This window comes from Lagopus leucura, unplaced genomic scaffold (genome assembly GCF_019238085.1).
Source record: "Lagopus leucura isolate 7727_CA_CO unplaced genomic scaffold, USGS_WTPT01 Super-Scaffold_100157, whole genome shotgun sequence".
Classification (NCBI taxonomy): domain Eukaryota; kingdom Metazoa; phylum Chordata; class Aves; order Galliformes; family Phasianidae; genus Lagopus; species Lagopus leucura.
Window position 1 is genome coordinate 4,040,494 of NW_024962334.1, and position 17,455 is coordinate 4,057,948.

At 43.3% G+C, this 17,455-nt stretch overlaps 1 protein-coding gene across 2 annotated transcripts; it reads right to left on the reverse strand.

Annotated features, from left to right (window-relative positions):
- Positions 1-5,072: 5,072 nt before the first annotated feature.
- Positions 5,073-17,345, reverse strand: KBTBD2 (kelch repeat and BTB domain containing 2). Of its 2 annotated transcripts, none has more exons than XM_042889360.1 (4): positions 17,258-17,345; positions 10,470-10,972; positions 8,212-8,377; positions 5,073-7,790 (listed from the first exon to the last, which is right to left on the reverse strand). In XM_042889360.1, the coding sequence occupies exons 2-4, from the start codon at positions 10,637-10,639 to the stop codon at positions 6,243-6,245; spliced, it is 1,884 nt and encodes a 627-aa protein (XP_042745294.1). In that variant the 5' UTR covers positions 10,640-10,972; positions 17,258-17,345; the 3' UTR covers positions 5,073-6,242. The 2 variants fall into 2 exon arrangements, with proteins under 2 accessions (XP_042745294.1, XP_042745295.1); XM_042889361.1 differs by lacking the exon at positions 17,258-17,345 and adding an exon at positions 11,323-12,300.
- Positions 17,346-17,455: the final 110 nt, after the last annotated feature.

The window sequence follows — 17,455 nt, forward strand, 5'->3', positions numbered from 1 at the left end:
AGAAGTGACATAATGCTGTACCTCGTATGGAAAGTGCAGGCAGTGGCTTCTGTACGTAAACATGTTCCACACTGTACGTTTCATGCTCCTGAAACAGATTATTTGCTGTCAGTTGCAATGCATGTGCTGTTCCTTCTAGCATCCCCACAGGGTACCGTTTTCTGTGTTGCATTATCAGGTATTCCAACTTCTCTGTATTGGAACGCTCTTAGTTTATTCCCTTATCAGTGTCTTTGTGTTCTGCCATGCTTTTTTCTGGGGCCAAGGTTTCGAGTCGTGGTTATTTCATACATTCCTCAAATAAAATAGCTGTACATGAGATAAATAAGACGGTTCTAATGTAATTTAACAGGTTCTATTTTCTTCAGGTGCACTTCAAAAGCTAGTGGAAAAGCACAGCTGGATCTCATAGTTACTGTCCAACAGTGTAATTTTCAGTGTTATTGGTTCAGTTAGCAATTTGAAAACAGAAGATCTGTTTTAAAGGGTTTATTAAGCTAAATATGTGAGACAACCACAGAAAACCTGAAAGTGTACGGCTGGCTTGAGGAGCTTCATTGGAGATGGGCAAAAAATGGCCCTAAAGCTCTTCTGAATCTACTGCTTCTGAAATACAAGTGAAATACACCTACAGAACTTTATCTATTGCTCCTGAACTCAATATGTATGTGCCTGTCTTGTAAAACTTCTGATGCCCTTTAATGTCCTACTCCACGACTCTGTAATAGACATTCATATCTTTTTAAAGATTATGAAATACCTGTAGGAAGACCTGTGCTGACATAAGAGTAAAGGTGCAGTTATTGGTGATGATTGTAGAGCTTTCTGATTCAGCACACAGGTAAGAAAATAATGGCTTGCTTTTGTGATCTTTTTCCCCCCCATTCTGGCTGTCTCTGTTGTGGAGCCAAAAATACCACCAGGTTAAGAGCATTTTCCTTTCTTGTTTCTCAACACAAGGTTGGATTAAGAAACTTGTATTTATCTTCAATGTTCTTAAGAATAAACTTCCTGCTAGCAAGTTGAATGACGATTTAAACTCAGCAGTGGGTGGAGATGAAGTGATCTTTGTAATAAGTTATCTTCATTAATAGGTATGTTTGCTCTTTGACACTTGTTTAAATGTACTTTTGGTCTGGGAGGAGGGATAGCAGCCACTGACTTTCATCTCAGTTGATGCAGTCTTCTTCTTAATTTCATATTTGTGATCTCTTTACATTAATCCAGAGTGAATGCAAGCTCTTTTCTTCCCCTGTTTTAAAGCATTATTACTTGTTCAAAAGGATTTCTGCAGTCAATTTCTATTTCAAAGGCTCTTGACATCTGTTTCTGCATAGCAAGCAATGGAGAGCTCTAAATGAATTGGTGATAGCACCTCTAATGAGAGTCGACTGTGAAGGTATTGTTACAGCTCAGTCACAACGTAATTGCAGAGGTATTTCTGATTGTTAATGTACAGCATGAACTCACCTCCAGATAAGAAAGTGTCACACTTCCCTCAACTTTCTGACAAAGGCATCAACCTGTAGCTTAGCAGTATCTGGGGAACTGCCTACTGAGTGTACATAGACACAAATCCCCCCAGGTCCACTAGACTAAGTATTGTTGACCTAATATTTCATTTGGCCGAAGTGTTCACTGTTTTTCATCATTTCCATGTTGTAACCTTAATTCTTGAGCACATCTGGCAGCACTTCCTTCAAATGTAACAATCAGTTATCATTTTCAGATCACTCTTCTAGTCCATTGATTTGTTTGTACGTCTGTTTTAAGCACCTTTGTAATGAAATTTAGTATTTTGTCTAAACAAGCTTCTTATGTCCATATAAATTATTGCTAAGCAGCAAAACTAAAGTGGCAGTATTTCATTGTAAAAGTGAAGGTGTGAATGCAGTTTTTAAACATAGAAACTGTTACTTGATCATTGAAAAACAGAAGCAATGGATTTGAATTCTCTCGTGCTGCTTGAAAATAAATACATCCAGCCTATTTAAAGCTGTGTCTGCTCAAAAAGCTGTGCTTTGAGGAGGTAGTCCCAGCAGAACACACCAATTTTGATGTTGATAGCTGCTTGTGATGCACTGTTGATCCATTTGAGACTTGTCTTCTGTTTAAACTGATGGTGGCTTAAAGTCTTCAGTAGGTCACAGGCATCTTGTGCATCAGTCAGAACTTCAGGTAGGGCTGTGATGTTCTCAACTATTTAGCCTCAAAGATTTAGCTTCAAGATGGTGCGTGGTTCATTGGGGTGCTGAGATCTAGTTGTGATGCAGAGCCAATAATTGCTGCACGTTTCTCTCTCTACAATAGCAGCCTATTCATTAAAGATTGATATTAAAACTGCTGCAGTCACTGCAGCTGCACCAAGGTAAGCATGATTTGGCAAGTTACTGCTTCCAGTTGGAAGAAACTAATTGAGTCTGAGTAACATTCAGATGTGGATTAGATAAAGTTTCTGTTGGAAAAACTGTTGAATTTTATTTTATTTTTTTTTTAAATACCCATATGCAAGAAGTTGTTCAAACATATTAAATTCACATCATCTTTCTGCAGCACAGTTGTACTTTGTTTAGCTTTATAACGAGAAGAGTAACATAGAAGTAGAGAATTCATAAAAAGCAGAAATATGTAATTGTTATGTGATAGGATGAAAGACAGAAGGAATTCCTTCACGCTGTTTTTTGTCCTTAGTATGGCAGTAGAAGAGAGAGAGAGCTTAAAAAAAAAAGTAGGCATAGAGCTTTAGCTCCGTGATGTTTCTGTTCTTGTCCTGTTCCTTATCAAACACTGCAAGTACCAGTAGGACTCTCAAACTGGGAGATGGGTCACTTCTGTCAGTGCCAGTGTGGTGGTGGATTTAGTATGATTGTTATTCCCAAAGTGACGTGATTCATGTGTATGACATGGCACAGAGATGGCTTCATCTTGGCTGCAGCAGTGTTAAGTTTAGCTGTTTTGTTGAGCTCTTTATTGCTGCTGGGATTCCAAGTGGTCTGACTGTGGGCGTTTGATAGAAAGTACAATTGTTACTGCGTTACTTCACGCAGATACCTTCATTACTGACAGTAATTCATTACAGATTCGTTACCCTTGTGCCCACCCCATCTTTATCATAGGATCATAGAGTGGCCTGGGTTGCAAAGCAGCACAACGATCATCTGGTTTCAGCCCCCTGTCACCAACCACCAGACCAGGCTGTGTGAAAAATTCCCTCTTTCCTTCCACATCCAAGTTCCTGCCTTTATCAGCCTCTTCCATACCTGAACTTGGAGGTGTGAAGATGCACAGATTTTCTGTGAACTGCCTCCCTGGATTTTACTCAGGCTGCTGCTGTTTTCCTCCAGGCTGTAAGCTCTGCCTTGCTTTACAAGTTCTTGATCAATGCTGCAGAAGTGATGTGGTAACAAATATGGAACATATGAAAGGGGAAATGATGTAAAGTACCAGGCAGAGCTGTAGAGCTTCTTTAAAAAAATTACCAGTAATTGCTCATGAAAGCTAACTTACCCCTCTAATGTTCTCTGTACAGTTTGACACAATTGGCTGCCCTAATTTTGACTATTCCCCTTAGAACAAAAATTAAGCTTTCAATTAGGCATGCAGTTAAACAACTGTAAAAATAAGTGGATGCGCTAAAAGTGTTGGTAGAGTGTTCTTTTATTATTTCAGGTACAGGGAATTGAAATTACATAGGACTTAAAGGTATTTCTATCAGAAAAAAAAAGCAAACTTTTTGCAAATATAGGAAAGCTTGAGGACATAAGGAGTCATTAGAGCTTGTATGTAAATGTACCTTGTAGTCAAGTAGAGGTTGAGTAGGCTAGCATTAGGTTGAAGCTTTGTAGTGAGATACTGTTTTAGAACTCTTTGGAGGCTTTAATCATCACTGCTCTATTTATAAAATGAGAGCTGCATTTTTCAGCCACTGTCTTTGTTCCCACTGCAGTCGAATTCGACCACTGGCGACCATTTCCAGACGTGTGACAAGGCTTTGCCTGCAGTTTCCTCCTCTAATAATGAAAAGGAACAATTCAGACTAGAGATTCGCATTTGCCAGCTGCTTTTGTCTGGGGTCAAATACTGACTGCAGCATCTAGTGGTATAAGTGAGCTGATAGTAAGCACGTCTGACCAAGTCACAGCACTGTTTGACACCTGACTAGTCTTGTCCTTAAGTACTGCATTATTAAAATTAATTTTAAATAAGGTACCACGCAGGCTTACACCAACCTGTTCTAAGGAGTACAAAATGCAGACTAGCAGGAAGTCCCTCTGCATTTCAGAAGATGTCTTTAGCTGGTCCCGTGAAGCACTGAGTGCAATTGAGTGCACTGTTTGAATCTATCACACTTTTTTAGGGCAAGAAATCATGCATGAGATCTTAAACTTGAATTGAAAGTTCCTACTTAACAGAACACACTTGCTGTGCTCCTTCCCTAGCTGCAGATCATCTGCACTTGAAATTAAAGCATGTCTTGAGCCTAAGGCTGCTGTAGTAGCCCTCAATGAAGCAGGCTACTGCGAGGACAATCCACAGAACTAAGCAGTCCGGTCAGGCTGCAGTGAAGAAGATACCACCACCATTTTTGCCAGAGGTCTGTGGTTCTCCAAACATTACAAATCAGCAACACTGTTCTTCTAATTTGTGCACCATTGGACCAACTTGTATCTGGTGCTCCAGGTTACAGTAACACGCTACCACCAGGAGCACAACTTGCTCCTCCCTTCTTGCCTAAGCAATTCAGGCAGCAGAAGAGCTGATGAAGCAGTAAATGCCAACATGTAATTTGTCACCTTCCTTAAAGTTAGTAGTTTGCCTCTTTCTCTTCACTAGCCAGCATTACTTGTCCTGTAAATCCTTACATTCCACAAAACACCATGACTGGAGATGTGTCACTTTGCAAAAGTCTTAGTGGAAGTTTCAAGTTCTGTGTAATGCTGGAAATTAGCTACATAGGTCCAAGTTTTCCATAGCTTAACTATTTGAAACAGCTTTCAATAAATTAAGAGATACTGTTTGAGGGAGAGGGCGTAACCGTGTCAACTTCAAGCAGAAAGCACACCCAAACTCGGTTGGATTCAGTCTTTTTTAATAAATTAATGTCATTCAAAATACAGTGCCAGAACATGATGCAACTGAACATGCTAGTAAGGTTTGTCATGAAGCACCTGTGTTCATGTTAGGCTGGCGGTGCCCCGCTACTGCTAGTGGTTCCTGGGATTAATGCCGGAGCAGCACGAGTCATCTGCTCTCCTGCACAAAGAGTACAGGATATTCCTGAACTGGTTGCTTCCCCCCGTCCCCCCGAAGTAAAAAACCTGATAGCTAAGGGATATCTATACACAATCACACTACAGTAATGCTTGTTATTAAATTAACAGAAAATAAAGACCTGGTTAATCCACACTAAAACTTTGTTTTACAATGGAAAAATACATCAGCAGCAGGAAGTAATATACATGAGCCAATGTTACTGTAATACAGAATGTGGAGGCATTCACTGATTAAAGCTCCACAGAGACCCGCACTATGAGGGCTGACAATTCCTATTGCAAGCCCAGCAACTTAAGTCCACACCTGGTAAACTACCAGCTGCTTGGAAGACCTGTATTCTAAACAGACAGGTATAAGTTTGTGAAAATAGAGTACATGCACCTAATAGTACAGCTTGACTGAACCTGCAGTCATCTTGCCCTGCACATTACAATACAATGGAAGATCTACCCTTCCTACTGCAGGTAGATCCATGGGATTTGTTTTTGTTTGTTTTTAAATGGCATTACTATACCAACATGGATACTAGTATTAAGTGCAGCACAGTCCCTTAATTAGGCCACACCAACAATTATATAACTAGCACTTGATTAGAACACCCAGAAGTAGTTCAAATATAACTGCAAGGTACTTTCAGAAGAGTTATGATATCATCCTAGAAACAGTAAATATTTTTTTTTTCTGAAGCTAGTTTTCCTGAAACAGGCTTTACAGAACTAGAAATTAATTCTTTAGACAAGTCAGATGACTAAGATCATGATATACATACATGTTTCTCAATTATCAGATATTATTATTTCAGATTATGGAAGCATACCAGCTTATTTCATCAATTCATACTGAACTGCTGCAAGTATTTGGTAGGGCATAAAAATACAACTCATGAAGGACTGATTGGACATTCTTCTTCCCAGACTTCTCACAATCATTTATTTCAAGGTAACCATACACTGAATGGGTCGCGCAGTCTAATTCTGGAGCTGTACAGGTGGTAAAGTAACCATCTCCCCATCCAGATCAAATTCATCCGCTCCATCTGGTGAGAAGAGATACGTTGGAGGTTTCCACGGGGACTCTTCGAGGCAAGATGGATACAGCTTTCCTACAGTGCACCGAAAGTCCTTGCCCAAGTCCCACAGCACGCGTTCCGATATGTGCTGCCTTAGAAACCAGCGATCGAGTTCCAGGTCGTACTGATAGGTGGCATACCTCGCTCTCTCGTTCATGTGGGTTTCTCGTATGAAGACACACAAGGAGTTGGAGATGACAACGGCTCTCACGCACGGGTCAGAATAGCGCTTGGCAGGGATGTTAGCCGCCATTCTCCATTCGTTTTTATTCACGTCGTAGATCTCCACAGTTACGGAAGACCCGTCCACAGTACTGCTTGGGAGCCTTATGCCAGAGTTGCTGGCGATGTGGAGTCCTCCGATGTAGAATATTTTATCGCCAAAAGCGGCAGCTGAAGCAAAACATCTGCTTGTTTGTCGCATAGCCATTTCTACCCAGGCATCTGACCTGGGAAAGTAACAGTACATCAAGTTGTGTGCCATGACGTAAATGCAGTTGTGAACTGCTACCGCCGTGCTCCACTGCCACGCACAGGGCAGCGGGCTCACCATGGTCCACTCGTCCTTTTCTGTGTCGTATCTTTCGACCGTTCTCCTGTTGAGCTCTCCGCCGACGCTGTCGCCTCCGATTGCATAGATGTATCCTTCACAGCAGACCAGGGACGGCTTGATACGAACAAAGAGCATCGGTGTCTTTGGAAACCAAGTGTTTTGCTGTGCATCGAACCAGTAAAAGCAATTCACAGTTCTGAAGGCGGCCTGGAGCTTGCTGCTTTTACTGTGATTGGTTTTTGCATTTTTCAGAGGAACTTGCCCCCCTGCTATATAGATGTCATTATCAGGAGTTACAAGTGTTCCAACCTTATGCAAGTCAGCAGGAGGACTGCAGAGCTTGTAAACTTTCTCTGCCTGTGGGCTGTAACAGACAGAAGAATAAAGACTACCGGGATTTTCAGCAGCAGCTTCAATGAATATCATCATCTCCTCTTTTGTCATACCAAGCCTGGGCTTGAAAAACTTGGGCATAGATTTGTACAGTCCTTGTACCACCACAGACTTATCATTGGGCGGTAAGCCTTGAAACCAGGCTCTCTGTGTTACTTCTGAAAGTGCATCGATTCGGATTTGGCTAAGAACAGAGGACAAATACTGCGACCGTGATTCCGTGTTGTACTCCAGCCACAGCATAGCGGCTTCACGAACCGTCTCCTCCTTTTCCACGTTCAAGTTGTCACTGCTCAAAATATCGATCAGCAGATCGTGTGACAGCTGCATGAAAGCCTCCTGGTGGTACACAGCTGTGAACTTGTGCTCCACCATTCTCTTAGCACTCTGCTTTAACTCTTCACAGCTGAAGAGATCAGCAAAACTTAACAGGCGCACACAATTTTCTGCATTGATCTTTTTGATTAAGTACTCTCTGCACCGCTGTAACACATCATCTACCTGTAATGCAAAAAGAAAAGAATTCAGTATTGCCACAGACAGTTTGTTCTTTCTCTTTCCATCAGCAGGTGAAAGTATTTGTGTTTTGGGCTAAACAGCAGAGCTTAGGCCTGGAATAACATAATATACACAAAAACACAGCAGTGACTCAATGGATTCATGCAGATTTTGTACGTTACATTACGATGGCTGTTTGAGAAAGTAATTACCCAAGTGTTGCACGCTGTTCTGCTGCCACCCTCCAGAGGGCCAATAAAGCAAGGAGGGATGTGTACATGAAACGTATCTGGCAGGCAACTGCTGTCTCTCTATACTAAGTAAATTGAACAAGAGTATTCTGAAGCTTCTAAACCTAACAAGTCAAAGAAGAAACAGTTCTGAAATCAAAGCAGTTACTTCACACAAAGTAAAACACTCCTACCTGTAAGAAGCAGGCAGTTTCATAAAGCTGTTCTACTGTGCTGTCACTTATTGCCAAGTTACCCGTGTATGCGTACGTTATTATAATTTGCAAAGTGGCTGCATCCACATTCCTCAGGTGCACGTGTGTTTGTTTGCTTTCACTTAGCCCGCTCATGAACATAGCTCTGAAGAAGAACACACACATTAAGACAAGAACCATCAGTAAACAGTCACTTCCTAAGTCTTCAGTGATTACACTCTAAAAGGTAAACAGGTTTTTTTGGTTGCCTGTTTACAGATTTTTCCTTGGGCTACCATCCAGTATTAAAGCACTCGTACTGAACATTTGAAAAATACCATCAGTGCCCTCTGTAGAATTATTTCGTATCTATCTATCTATATATGCAAACTAATCTGCGTCAATAGGCAGAGAACTAATGAATTGCAAGCTTTCTCTGTTAACTGAAAAGGAAGAAACACACTCCAGCATGTGCTGCTTAAAGATAACAGTGATTTTAGATTCTAAAATGAAAAGAAACAGCTCAGCCTATTGCATAAACGTAAGCTGTACCAAAAGTGTGCTCCTCTGAAAGGATGAGAAAGCCAGAGAAAGGAGCAAGCATCAGCACTCTGTGAAGCCTTTATGTACCATTCACACTGTAGAGTAAATTCAAGTTTGTAGACAAAAAATGAACCAAGGGCAGGAAAAAAAGATCCTTAAAGTATCTCTATTGCACCTTCCCAAAAAGCAGAAAGGCAATTATTAATAGTTATATGATAAACTCAGCTTCAGTTTCTTTATATTTTGAACTGGTAAGGAAACCAGATCTGAGAGGAGTCTGAAGGAACAGTGGTGCACCCTGTACTCTGCCTGCAGCTGCAGAAGTGAAGGCAGCATGGAGATGCGCTCCCCAGGCAAAGCCATTTCAGCAGCACCTGGCACAAAGGCAGCACCCACTGCCCTCCTCCTGCCCCTGCCTCTCTGTCCTCTTCTAAGCTCCTTAACTTGGGCAACCTTGTGTTTTAGGTGGAACCACTGGCCACGTGAGCATCTCAACTTGCCAGGCAGCTTTTTAAAGCTAAGCAAGACGCTTAAAGAGCACCAAAGAAGCTGCTCATCATAGAAACGAAGGGGGCAGCTGTTACAGAACCTGGCTGCAGAGCACGCCTACACACAGCCAAGCAGCACGTGCCCAAGCTGTGCAGTCGTAGCAGTGCTCGAGCACAAAGCTGGAAGGTAAGCTTGCTGGATCACTAAGAGATGCCTTTCGGGTCTTCCCCCTCTCCCTGCAGCCTCTTTCAGGACTATCAATTTTTCATAAGAAGGCTAAATTTAGGAACTAAACATCTTTTTGTAAACCAAAGCAGAGGGAAAAAAAAAACAGAATATGACAAAACCACGAGCTCGATGCTTCTTTCAACCAGTGCCAAAACCTCATTCCATAAATAATAAAAACACGTATGAATAAGAGATCTGACTGCATATTCTAATGCTTCACACTGCATGGACTCATGACAGCTTTCCAACCTTATGATTAGAGCCACCCACACTAAGTCTGGCCACTCTTCCAGTGGCTGTGATTTTATAGACAGTTGGAACTGTGTCATCTGCAGCAGGCCAACAGCAATAATCATTATCTAGTGATTACAAAACACTTGCTGCTAAAAATTGTACCAGATTCATCTGAAATGAAGAAAAATGAACACAAACAATAGCTGGGACAAAAATTTGTGAAAATAATTAATCCTGGAATAGCTTCCCAAATTAAAAGCTACACTACTGCATGACTCTCAGGCTTCACCGCTGAGCAGAGGGGAAAAAAAACAAACGGATGATTTAGAAAAGGAAGGCACGAGCTTGCACAGCACTCCCTCCTTACAGCAGGCTTCTGCTGAGAAAACAGAGATGAACATGGCAATGACACTTCCATAGCCAAGTCTCAACGACCTGTAGGCACCTCATCTTGGGGAACAACATGGTTAAGTATGAAGAGTAAGAAGTTCGTTAAGATTGAAATCAACTCCCTGAAGAATACTACCATTGCAGATGTGATTTTCCTTTCACACTTCCTGTTGAAAACTCCAAAATAAGTCACAAGATGCTGGAAAATGTATGTTACTCTTCTGATGTAATATATATATATAGATATTTAACTTTCTCACCTCACTCCAAAACATTCTGCAACACATTATTTGTTACTCAGTTAACCTCAACTACACACAGAAGCAGACACCTCAGATTCTCTTCAATGAAGGAGCCCTGATTTGAATACTTACCTGAAGTATGAGCTGCATGTTGCAAGAACCATCTTATGGCAGGGAAATTCTGTACCCTCCACAATCAATACTATGTCAGTTAGCAACTGCTGTTCATAAAAGAACTTTAACTGCTCCAGCAAGGACACAGCATATTCGCTATTTATCTGCTTCTCGTCCTGGGTAGACATGACTGTATTCCATTAATATTTCCAGGACCAGAGAGAAAAGTGAAGATCTTTTTGCCAGATAAAGGCCAGCTGAGCGTTTCTGAAGTCAGTTCAGAAGTGATACCGATCAAACAAAAAGGCAGCGTTATCTTTGCCAGCTGGATCAATGCTCCAGACTTTGACCTACGTTAGGTCATCATGCTTTGACGATGGCACAATACGTCCAGAGACTTTCAAGAGTGTCTGCAGGGCTCCTGGAGAGATTGATAACGATGCAGGAAACGAATCGGCAAAAGCGAAGTCTGAGGTAGGTTCTGTGGTAACATCTCGTGATCAGTGGCTGCACTTGAGGGACTGAAAGCAGGAAAATAAAATTGATTTACACACAAGCACTTTTCCATTTCCTTTTTATAGCTACCCATTAAAACTAACTGTCTAACAGACTGATTTCTAGTTTGTGCATATTGCTTGCATGAAAACAAAGAAAAACAACAAAAACAACAGAGAAAAGCAGGAGAGCTTGTATATGAATTCTCAAGATCTCAACCCATAAATTAAGATACTTTCTTTTGTCAGCACAGCTTTTAAGGCTACAGAACTAAAACGAGGCTCAGGAAGAGCAATCCTCTGGCAGGAATCACCTGGATTTCCCACCAGCTCTGCCTGCGTGTTCCCTTGGAGCACAGCTAAGGCAGCTGCTTTACCTGCAGTGAGAGAGATGCGGCTGTTCTGTGTGTTGGTTCATTTGTGTCTACTCAGAGCTTATTGGCCCCAGGCCTGCTAAGAATACAAACACCATTTCTTCAGCATCCCATCGCTTCCCAACTGAACTCTCAGCACCAAAATCCACCGGTTTCCTTTTCCACCTCTGACATTCTACCACAGAACAAGAAGAAACAAAGCTAAGGATTTAAAAACCTAACAAGCATGTTCCCAATGTTTATTTGATCAATCACCCCTGTGCAGAAGGGCTTCATGCATTTATGTTCCACTTATTTTTTTCTCCTGCACAACTTCCAAACAAGCAGGTACGTGTGACACTGCTAGCAAGAGGAAAGAAAAACAAGGAGAGAATGGGAGCAAAGGAATAGCAGAGGTCAAAAAAAGTTGTAGTTGTAAGAGTAACGATCAGAGGCTACCAAGGTCTGCTTTCCTGTTTGAACATTTCTGTTTCCCTTAAAAAGAGGTTGATTTTCTTTTTCCTCCTTTTACCTTCCACCTGAACACAGACATGCAATTAGGATGGGAGAGTTGTGACAGTGAAATATTACCATAAAGGACCCCAGAGTACCTATCTATCACATGTATACCTCCACATTCATTTAATACTGCACTGTTCTTCTACATTCCCAAACTGAGGAACAACTTATCTAACACTGCCATCACTTCCATGGCAGTTCGTGAACAACACATGAAATACATTTACTTGAAATGGCACATTTCAACTTCCATCCAAAATGCTGAGATTTAGTGTAAGGTGAATACCTGCCAGCCATACCAGAGATCTGCTGTTTCAACCTGTAACACCACTCAACAACAGCAGTCTGACAGGTAATTAAAGCCACTTCAATTACCACAAACTTAATGTAGATCTTTTTTTCTCCTCCCCTTAGCAAATGTACACAAACAGGAATCTCTAACTTTTAGGTATCACTGTTACTTAACCAGAAAAGTCAAAATAACTAAAACCAATGTTCACTGTTTGTTCCAATGAAACCAGTTAATTGTTAAAAAGTAGAAAAAGGGGTTAATATTTGGAGGAAGAGGAAGGAGCAATTACTTTCTGATGAAATAACTGATATCACCATGAATGCTTTACTTCACATCCTAAATTTGCAAGTGCAGTTAAACGCTGAGGTCACTGAAGCAGATGCGCATCACGGAATTTGCTTATCTGAAGCAATGACTTTTTGCCTCAAGTCGTGGCTTCTTTTCCCCAAGTTCCCAAGCACTCCATCTGTACGCTGCTGACCACTACCCTGGCTATCTGATAACAGCTAAACGTGCAACCTAATCCATTGACAGATTCTGCACTGAACTTTAAGTGTCTACAGAGGCACACGGACTTCCTAAGCGTGTCAGGCCCACAGAAATAAATAGCTCAGGGCCCTGCTGGGATCCGGGGTCTCTGCAGCATTGTTTTTCCTGGCTTAGGAGTAAAGTCTCACAGTACAGGCTGGGGCATTAAGCTGTGCTCAGGCAGAACATCAGTACTGCTGGGCTTTACTCAAAGAAAGTCATCTCCAAAAGCTTCCTGTTCTGATGTGATTTTAAATAACAAACCTCCAGGACAAGCAAGGGAAAGAACACAACTTCAATGCGAGCTGTTTCAGTCATCATATAGCAGAACCCGGATCCCATGAACAAATTGATGTACACCACCCAGTGTAAATACATTTTTGGCAACGTGGCTGACAGTTATGACTGAAAAAGCAGACCTGTTCAACAGAAGACCAGATGAAACTGTGAAATTAATTACTATAAATAGCTAGAACATTTGAGCATGACCCTCAGTGGCAGAGAAGATTGAGGAGATGCCAGGAGTCTCGTTGCAGAACACGTATGTGACCTGAATCACCTTTAGACTGTAAATTCACAAAGCTGGACTCTAGTTTCCAGCTAATCCAGCACTCTCTCTCATGATGTGCACTGGGGCTTCTGTTCATAAAACAATACATACTTCACTTTCCCCATCCATGCTGAGTTCTTGCTGCTAGAGATAACCATTGGCTAAAGAACAAATGTCTGTGTGTGGCACAAGGTCATATCCCACTCCCTCCTAGTGGAACCGTATCGAACTCTCAGGAAAGCAACTCACCCAGGGTCTAAACAATCACAGAATAGTTTGGGTTGGAAGGGACCTTTAAGATCATTTAGTTCCAACCCTCTGCTATAGGCTCTACAGCAGACTGCTCGCAGCTCCATCCAGCCTGGCCTCGAACACCTCCAGTGAGTGGGCATCCACAGCCTCTCCGAGCAGCCTGTTCCACCTGACCACCTCACAGTAAAGAATTTCTTCCTATTATCTAGTCTAGATCGACCCTCTTCCAATTTAAAGTCTCCATGTCCTTACTCTGAATCTCTATTCTAAAGTGATCACTACTTCAGTATTCATTTGCTCAAGTGAAGTGAATTTGTTCAAAACACCACAGACTACGTAGATCTGAAGAGTTCAAGATGGTTTTGAGAGATGAATTCACTTCAAAGGTTAAGAAACTGAGACACTGCAATCAGCACATCCAAAGGAAAACTTGTAAGAGGCTCCATCCTCCCAGGTCCCAGCCTACTGCCACAGCACTGAGCTTGGTTGGCACACAGCTCATAAATCACAGCTAACTGAAAAATGGTGACACTGATGTTATCAGCGTGACAGGATGTCTGCACAGCTACCGTCCTGTGGTTCTAGCAGCTACACAGATAGGCACTCCTGACTTACAGATGCAAAGATTTACAGTTGGCATACTGCCCTGAAGCGAAGATGGCAGAATAGAAGGTCCCTTCAATTCAGCAACGTGACCGTTTTGTGCTGGGTAAATCCTCAGAAGTGAGCTGGCTAAAGCAGGACAGCGGGCGGCTTCTGGAAGGCTGCTGCAGTACCGGACTGCAAAGTGCAACACTGTCAGCCAGAGAGCCAGAGCAAGTCCCTGTCAGGATGGACAGAACCATGGAGCAACAGACAGGTAAGGGCGAAAGTAATTACTCTTTTTGCTGCAGCAATTGTAATGAGGTGGCTTTCACACTTGCTCACGTACTTCAAATCTGAGCTGGGCCATTTGAAGAGTTAGTCATCAGATGTTAATGAGTTATGGGACAAGCTATTAATCGCTCTCCTGGAATCTGTTTCTCTTCTGAGGTCAGACAAAGATTAATGAACAGACACATCCTGCACTACACACTGTACAAATGCTGTCCTACGGTTCAATTTGTATTGTAGGAAAAAATACTAATTTCCAGCTTCACTAGCAGGAAGATATCTAGATATAATATTTTTCAATTAAATTTACTTAACTAAATCTTCCTTAAAAAAAATTGCTCTATTTTCTCCAAATTATCTGTATACCCACTTTGCCCTTACACGTACTTCATCTTACTTTCCTGGACAGTCAACTTACTTGACTTAGATTTAAGTAATAAAAAGATTTAAACACTCTATTTGTGGACTTTCCATCAAATTCCAATTCCCATCTAAGTGCAGCTTCATACAAATCACAAGCAAAAACCTGTCTAATGAAGTGAGTCATTCACTATTTTTAACCTAATGAAATGTCAGAATTAAGGACTGCACAACCATAAGCCAAACTACACAAGCACTCAATTGTGCAGAGTGAGCAAGGGAAGCACTATGTATCAAAGCACCTACACTGGGTTAGGATTAGCAGTACACTGAGTTACAAAGCAATGTGTTTTCAAGATGATTATCCCAACTAATGGCGAAAGGGAATACAAGTACTAAAAATGATTAAAATCAATTATTTAAATCAATACATCTAGCCAACTGATCTCAAAGATAGAAAGGAAAGAAAAAGAGGCGTTGGAAGCTCTGGATTCCTGAGTAATGTATCAAGTTTGCATCCTTGGCAGCGAAAATGAAATAGGTAATTGATGAGGCAAGATGTTTTCCTCTTTTCTAAAGCTATCAAAGTTATCTTTGAAAGCACTGTTGTCCAGAAACCTGAGGACATCAAGAAGATTCTAGTAAGTCAAGAACGTGAAATCTCACAAAAACAAAGGACTGATTTATTCTTACAGTGTTATTAATCCCAAAAACTGCTGCCCACTTGGAAGCTTGCACTATTTTCCATACATTACCACAGGGAAGCAACTCACAAGTTCAAGGCAGGTGAGCTGGAGAGAAGCTAGAGCCTGGAAGTGCCAGACTCCACGCTAAGAACACGTTTGCTCACAATGCACTCCTCAGCATCAGTTTCTTTCCTGTTTTTCTGCTCCTAAAGGAAGTAGCGCACTAAAGGAAATACCTGCTCAGAAATAAAATTAACATGAGATAAACCAGCAACTTCACTTGGCAACTGGGCTTCCGTGTTGAGCACAGGTAGTTTCCACCCCCAAGGGCATTTCTGTTTCGTGGAAAGACCTGGCCTGTCTCAGAGAATTAACCTTTGAATATAAGGGGGCCAAGGTGCCTCCAGCAAGGCCAGCCATGTACCACCAGGGTATGGAAGTGTGTTGACATCTCGTTTCTTTTTCTCCCCTTTGAACTCTGGTATGTTTTTCTGACGAACTGAAACTCCAAACAGCTAAGTACATCACTCCCTGAACGTCACCATATCCCAGCAATTACTTAACTGCAAACTCAAGCATTTGTACATTAAGATATTAACTCTACTAACAAATGCAGTTCAACTAACCACGAATTACTTCCTGAAAGGCTAGAGACATAAAACGGATACTTGTTTAGCCATGTGAAGTTTGTTCTCAACACGCAACTGCTACTGAATTAAGGACAAGACATTTTGGGATCATGGCCTGTTTCACAGTCACATGACCAATATAAAAAATCCGTGTTATAAAAGGAACCAAACTACAACCACATCCAAAGTTCAATCAAAACAACTAAGCAGCAACATCCTATTCTCAGCTCTGCTCTGTTTCTGTACGGCGCTGGTTGCACAGCACTGTGTATAACTGGCCCCTTTTACTCCACGCGCAAAAATAACTTGGAAAGATGTGCAACATCCGTAATCTCAGTCAAGTTCTACACACCTGAATACTCTGAAATATCAAACATTAAGAACTACCTGCTCTCCCAAGTTCAGCTTTTGATAAGAGTTCTGAATTGATGACATACCTGAAGGTTTCCTAACGCACATCTTCAGAGAACTCACGTGGACACAGCCCTCGCTGGGCTCACACCAGAGCACAATCTTACAGCTCTGCTACAACCACAAAGCCAAGCCTTAGCTTCGCATGGAAAGCTCTTAAGGCCGCAGATGCCAACCACAACGCAAAGCCGTTCCTACATCACGGTTAGAAGTCGCTCCAGAAGCAGCAGATAGCTACCCTGCTCGTCACAACAAACGCTGGAAAATCTGAGGCACGCAGATGGCTGATTCCGCAGCTCTTTTACAGTCTCTACTCGGTCCCTATTTAGCCCGTAAAACTTCACCGACACCCGTTCACCTCTTCAGATCCACGCACAGACAGCCGGAGCGCAGCCGCGGTCACGGCAGGTGCTGACACCGTACGTGTGCGGAGCGCGGGCCGAGGCGGATGGGCACCGGGCTCGGGAACGCCAGCGCCGTCCGCCCTTCCGAGCAGCTCTGCGGGCAGCGAAGCCCCGAACGCGGCCTCCACCGAGGAGCCCCACAGCCGCTCTCCCCTCGGCGGCACCCAGGAACGATGCATCCCCGCCAGCGGGGCGCTCCGTGCCGCCGCACCGCGAGCGGCCCTACGGGCAGCCGCCGGCCGCCTCCCCGCCCGGCCCCACCTCGCCTCCCCGCCCGGGCTCCACGGCCGCAGCGCCGGCCGGGAGCGGCCGAGGGTCGGCGGGGAGCCGCGCCCAGGCTCGGGGAGAGCCAGGCCGCCGCGCGGGCCTCCCGCTTCCCGCGGTTCCTTCCCTCCCCCCGCCCGGCCCCTGGGAGACGGGAAGCGGCTCGGATACCGCCGTCCCGCCGGACAAACCTCCGACGGCCGCGTCCTCATCCGCCTCGGCGTCCCGAGCGCGGGCGGCCAGCGGGCCGGGGAAGCGGGGGCGGAGGATCCGGTCTCGCCCGGGCTGCGGAGGCGGCGGCCACCCGGCGCGCAGGCGCGCTGCCCTCCGCCGCCCGCCGCTCAGCCCCACAGCATCACCGCCGCTCGGCGGCCGTTACGACGCGCCGC

Bases quoted from the DNA above. Each gene is read 5' to 3' on its own strand.
- KBTBD2 (XM_042889360.1), bottom strand. From the start codon at position 10,639: ATGTCTACCCAGGACGAGAAGCAGATAAATAGCGAATATGCTGTGTCC. The intron at 8,378-10,469 runs GTAAGTATTCAA...GTTCTTCTTCAG, and splicing joins ACATGCAGCTCATACTTCAG to AGCTATGTTCATGAGCGGGC. The intron at 7,791-8,211 runs GTAGGAGTGTTT...TTTGCATTACAG, and splicing joins AAACTGCCTGCTTCTTACAG to GTAGATGATGTGTTACAGCG.